This window comes from Lycorma delicatula, chromosome 2 (genome assembly GCF_047948215.1).
Source record: "Lycorma delicatula isolate Av1 chromosome 2, ASM4794821v1, whole genome shotgun sequence".
NCBI lineage: Eukaryota > Metazoa > Arthropoda > Insecta > Hemiptera > Fulgoridae > Lycorma > Lycorma delicatula.
In genome coordinates this window covers 138,324,805-138,331,389 of record NC_134456.1, presented here as the reverse complement: position 1 = coordinate 138,331,389, position 6,585 = coordinate 138,324,805, and the positions used below count along the sequence as shown (strand labels likewise).

The window sequence follows — 6,585 nt, the reverse complement described above, 5'->3', positions numbered from 1 at the left end:
AAGAAAGTTTGTTTTGTTTTGAAAAGGCTTTACACATTTGAGATAAACGATTGTAAAATCAACACGTCTGTCGATTGAGAACCATAAAAATTTACTTTTGTAATTATTATAATTATAAATTAATTATTAATAACCCAAAAGAAATCAGATTTGTTGTGTGTAAACCGCATTAATTTTCTAGTTTCTTTATTATTAAAAAATAATCAACGCTGAAGGACAGCCGTGTGTACATATCGTAGTACGGTATCAATGAAGTAATAAATTTTCAGTTATATAATTTTTCACGTTATCAAATTCAGCAAGATATCACCAGTAGTACGTATATCTGACGATAGAATGCATTTACATCGTAAAATGCTACCTTGTGATGTGGTTAGTTACGTTTGTAACCACTAGGGGTAAATACTATATTTTTTAACAAGCGCCGGTGCTGGGCTTGTGAATAAAAATCGTTTTTTAAGTTATTAAAAATTAAATTTCTCATGTTTCGTTAATTAATTACAGCAGGTAGAAGAGAATTAGTAAATTTTTCTATCAAGTTCACTGGAGTTTATAAAACTTCTAAATATTGTATTTTTTAAATTAAAATATTTTTTTACTTTACAAAAATTTATCTAAATTAGATAATTTATTTTATAAAATTTAAAAGGCTTTATATTAATAAAAAATAATCTTAATAATTGCAATAAAAACTGTTTTAATAATACTAATTACAAAAATCGTCATTTGTGTTAATGATAATTTTTTTTTAGTTTTTTCTATACAATAAAAAAATTATATTTAATAATCTATTTAAATTGTTTCTAATTTTTTTATTTCATCGTATACTGAACATTAACTATTAAAGAAATAAATATTTATTATCTCATACACCGGGATTAATTTGCAGACAAACGTACGCTTTAAGATATTTGAACGATGCGGTCCTGCGATGGAATGACTGCTAAAATGTGTCTGTAATTTAGGAGGTAAATATAGGTGATCAAAAGGGATGTTTGAAATTTAATGTAGATAATATAAATATATATAAATAATTGTCCATGCAAGGTCATTGGGTCAGGTATCAATATTTAATAAAGGGTAGGGGACAAGTCATTAACCCAGTAAATTATGTAATTGCCAAAGACCCAATGGGATGTCGGTGGGGATGAAAACATCCATCAGTGACGTACCCAGTTCCCCCACTACACCGCGGTACGTGACGTCACCGCGCGGTTACAAGATGGCAGGCGGGTGCTGTTTAGCCGAGTTGGGTGTACGTAACGATGAAGCTCTTTCGATGAATGAAAACGGGGATATGTTGAATGCCGAGCTTATAATGGGCGACAGAACGGACGGACTAAAGTCCGCTTTTTATTTGAGTGGTAAATTGTACCCGAATTTTTTGTCGAATGGCGTGCGAGAGTCGGATGTGGAAACCAGTAGATTGTTGAATGAGGTTTGTAGTGTAATGGGTTCCGAACATGTGGATTTTAATGACGAATTCAAGAGAATGTGTGCGGAAGGTGAAGACAACTGCAGAAAGAAAAGGTGTACGGACAGATATGATAGCTCTGAAAGCTCGGACAGGTACGTTTTCTGTTAAGAATTTTTATTTTTTTAAATTATCTTTAACGGCTACACAAAGGAATAGACTCGTATTTCGCTGTCTAGCGGGACCTTATCCCATCAGTTTTGTTTTTATTTTTTTATAATCCTCCCGGTAATACCGTTTAGAAAGCGAGGGACAGTCGTCCGTAAATAATTGCATTATTTCTGGGCTTATTATCGCCGTTGTCCACAACAGATTTAATTCATGGTCATTGTCATAAGGGGGCTTTCACCCCGCATGCCCCACCCTGGGTCAATCCACCTAGAGCGCCTTCCACCTTGTAATGTAATCATCTTCTACGGTACTGCTTGACTTCTGTTTTACACGAAAACCGAATTCTACATTTTATTCGATGTAATAAAATGGAGGATACGTAGAATAATATTTTACAAAATGATGGTAGTTTTGCTGTTAGTTGTTTGCTGGTTTACCTTAGAGTTCCTTTGTCTTGTTACGTTCTGGCATAACTGGTTTGAGCAGTTACGTACTGCATAAACATTAATTATTACAGGAAAGCATCAAAACCTTTTTGTGTAATTTTACTTAATATGAAATACAATAATTTACCATCCAAATAATCATTTTTATGTAAAAATCAGACCTACAGTTGTAAAACGAAAATTCACTTCCACGATATACTCGGTCGATGGAATTTTTTTTAAGGATTTTGTTTTTTTTAATATTAATTAATAAATTTAAGATTAATTTTGAAATTTATTCATTTTGCGTGATTTTTCAGAAGTTATTTATAGATATGATTTTAAATTGTAACAAACATGCCTAAATAATAATTATTGCTTACACATTTATTTTGTTAGAATGTAAACATTATTTGATAGTTGGAAAATATGCAGTTCAGTACATATTTAAATTTGCAATCTTTAGTCAAAGCTTGCATTGTTTTATTTAGTATTTACAAAATGATGAACACTTCACGTTATTGTTCACCAAATGAAAGTATTGTGTTTTAGTTTTATATTAGTGTTTTTTTTTAAATTCGTACAATGTATAAAGAACAAGATTTTTTTAGTAGAGGGTTTCTAGTAAAATTCTTAGCTTACGAGAAAAACATACATTTAATTTAAAAATACAAAGCCTAACCTTTGTGTTGCTAAACAAGCTGGAAAATTTTGAAGAAAATCAACTTACCCTATTCTAGTAATTTATTTTCTTTGTATTTTATTTAAAATTTAATTATACAGTTTTTAATAACATATTTAAATATTAAATTACACTTCTGTATTCTTTAGAACGTAATTGTAGGCTATTGAACGGGTAGAAAATACAAAATACTTAGTATTTCTATGAATAATTCAAATTGACTACCTAGTTAATAAATGAAGATAATATTCTTTCTACATTTTTTTTCTTTATAAATATAGAAATCTATTTAGAATTAAAGACCTAATTATTGTGCATACTTCACTTGTTTTCACCTGTATATAACAGTGGCCATCATTTAAGTTATATCTTCTTAAACTTCATTCAATCAAAAATAAGTAGCTCAAATTTTGTAAAACAAATCCTATATTTCAATCATCCAATGATGTAAATAAATTAATTCAACTTTATTACAATCTCAGATTGGTTAGGCTTTCCCAAAAAAGATCAAATCTGTTTCTTTATTTTAATTAAATAAACTTTTAGGTGTTAATCATACATTGTTTAAGGGTTTTATTTATTTTATTTTTTCAATTATAGCATATGTGTAGGCTTATACTGATGTTTTTCATTATGTTGGCCTATGTGTATGTTTCATTATTACCAACCATCTCAGAATTTGTTTTTTTAACATTAACATTTACCTTAAGAAGTGTCTACCCAAGGACTTTAACTGTTATGGGATTCGTTTTTCATACATTGCAAATTTTAATGTTGTTAACTAAAATAACTAGTGAAGAATGTACCAAAGATGTGTTTTTGTCTTTATTTTGACTTAAATATGAGATAATTTGTATTATTGTAATACATTTTCTACTGCTTTTGCATTGGTTTATTCGTGCATAATTTCTTATAAGAATATTTATAAGTAATGAAAGAACTACTGTTTAATTAACTACTATTATGTTTATTGATCTTTATTTGTTGATTTGCTGAGGATGGAAAAGTAGTATTTAATATTTCCACAACTAAATGTAAATTAAACAGTAAATTCTGTTATATTGCAAATATGATGATTTATATAAAATTTATTATTTTTTTTCTTGGAAAAAAATTAGTTTATAGGTGTATATATATATATATATATATATATATATCATTATTGTATTTTTTTCATATTATTTATTTAGTAAGCAAAGTGGAAGAAAATGAAAGTCAAGCTGTGCAACTTATTGGAGGGATGACGAGTTTTTTTTTCAGAAGTAATATAATATACAAGTTGGTCAACTACACCTGTGTATTGCGATTATTTTAAAATTAATTGAAAATCATTATGATATTTAACCATTTTTTTTATTTCTAAGATCAGTATCTACCATGTATAAATTATGTTATGCTGCTTCTAGGGGAGGGGTAAGAATCTTAAAAAAATAAATAAAGCTTTTATTTTGACTGGTATATAGTAATATATTGGATAGATCATGAGAAGAATGAGTCAATATGCACTTCCACAAATAAAAAAAAAAAGGAAACTGCCTCAGCATTTTCTTGGTTAGATCAAGAAAAAAAAAGTCAAAACCTCGAGTGAATTTATTTTATAATTGGGTGATATTCATCAACTAATTATAAAATAAAATTAATAGATGCGATTAAAATCCATATAAATTATTTGATATATAAACACGTGATTCATGGATATACTAAATATGTAAAATTATTCATAATTGAAAAGGTGTTTATAAAAATCATTTAAACACACATTTGTATACATGTTCATTGGGCTGCAATAAATTCAAGGTTTTTTTTATATTCTTTAATTAGTATTTAAAAATTCTTTGGCTGAGTATTGTTTCTGTAAAAGAATATTTCGTAATTGCATTTTTAATAAAATGATGCAAAACATTTTTAAATGATTTGGTAATTTATTAAAAATGACAATGGAAACATATCATCCTTTTTTATATTGTGTTGAGTTATGCATCTGTCTGGTTGATCAGTTTGTTGTCTGGTTTGATAGATATTGTTATTTTTTTCAGCAAAGATTGAAAACACATTAATAAATATAAATACAAGAATACGCATGTCACCTAGGTTTGAAAAATAAGTGTATCAAATTAGAGGATTGTTAAAATTACCGTATTCCAAAAAAAAAGTCTATATAATTTTCCAGTATTAATGTATATTTATACATTATTCTGTCTTTCATCTGTAGATTATAGACTCAAATCCTGGTCAATCAGATATGTTATTTTTTTACATATTATGTAATTAATTGTCATCCATTATTAACTGCTATTGGGTTCATATATTGTTACTGTTTAAGTAAATAAATAATTTGACTGTAAATTTTATTATTTCTTTAAAATCTATTACACGATGGCAGAATTGTTTCACTTGTCAGTTAACCTAAGAAATGTTTGTAGAAATCCTGAAATAAAGAGCAGAATTTTTTCCCGCTTTTTTATTATAAATTAAATGTTATACTGAGGTTGGAAACTTTTTTCGGATGGGAATTAAAAAAATTAACTTTGTGACTGTTATAGAAATGTGAATAAAAATCTTTTATGTGAATATTTATTTATGATTTCACTTGTTTCTGAGATAAAGTAGTGTAATCAAAAGCGGCCATGAAAACCTAAAGCTGGGTGTGTCGACTTGTAGTATATCCTCTTGAGTAATTGGAATAATCTATTTGTGTCAAAGTTTCTGAATGTGATTTCACTAAACCGATTTAAATCATTAAGACTGAAACTGGTATGCAGTCTATGACAAAAGTATAGTGAATTATTGAAAAATAAATTCCATATTAATTATTAAAAACATCTATACAAGAAGATATTAATTATAAAAAGTGATTGTAAAATAAATTCACATCCGAAGGCGTTAATGAAAACAATTTGTTCATATATGTATGTAAACGTTGATCAGGATATAGAATATTTAGGGTTTTATTTAATCGGTAATATTAAAAAATTTATAAACAGAGTAATATCATTACTACAAAAGAAAATCTTTTAATTGTATTTTAAATAAATCAGTATGACAATCAATTTTTCAAACGGTTTGGTAATCCATTAACAATTTTGACAGCAGCGTAATGAAATCGTTTTTGGTAAACTTAAGTATTGTGTTTGGATTACACAAAAACATATCTTTTTTCTATTTTAATAAAGGTTAATTAATATTTGAGACTCATTTTATTATTATTTTAAAACAATTGTGATAAAATTGTACACTGTTGCTTATAAGTGCCTTAATAAAACATTAACTTTGTCATCATTATTAAATATTTATTATGTGTACATACATTCCTGACTAAAGTATAATATCATCGCTTGGGACTGTTTCAAAAAAGCCAGAATGCATTTTTCAAGATACAAAAATGGACTGTCAGATTATTGTTTGGAGGCCATAAATGTGAATCATTTAGACCAATATTAGATAGAAAACTAAACTTAACATTAAATCTTTGAATATCCAAAATTTCCAAAAAGAATGCACACTTACCCATAAAAAATGATAAATCTAACTGTATGAAAACAGATAACAGAAGCATTTTCAAGTAACACAATATTTCAGTTTACGAGAAAGAGCTTTTGTTGCAATTTTTAATAAATTATTTACCGTTTTAAAACATTTTCCCATAAGGTTATTATAAAAATTTTATTTTACTGAAACAAAATTGCTGTATTCATGAATTGTAAATAATATTAAGCAAATTATTTTCTAAAGAACCCATGAATTTTCTGTATTCCATTCACTGCGTACTGTATGCATGAATGTGTTGAAATAATTTTTAGTTTATATTTTTTAACCGTGATTTATTTTGTAGTTATTTTTTACATTTAATTTTTTCATGTATTTATTTATTTACCTTAACATTAATTTATGCT

General features: G+C 27.0%; 1 protein-coding gene across 1 annotated transcript in view; it reads left to right on the top strand.

The window, feature by feature from the left end:
• The first annotated feature begins 1,222 nt into the window (after nucleotides 1-1,222).
• Nucleotides 1,223-6,585, top strand: part of LOC142319252 (uncharacterized) — a 251,339-nt gene continuing 245,976 nt past the window's right edge. The window contains exon 1 of the mRNA XM_075356298.1: nucleotides 1,223-1,569. Within this exon, the coding sequence (XP_075212413.1) occupies nucleotides 1,223-1,569 (347 nt within the window). The remainder of the gene's footprint in view (nucleotides 1,570-6,585) is intronic.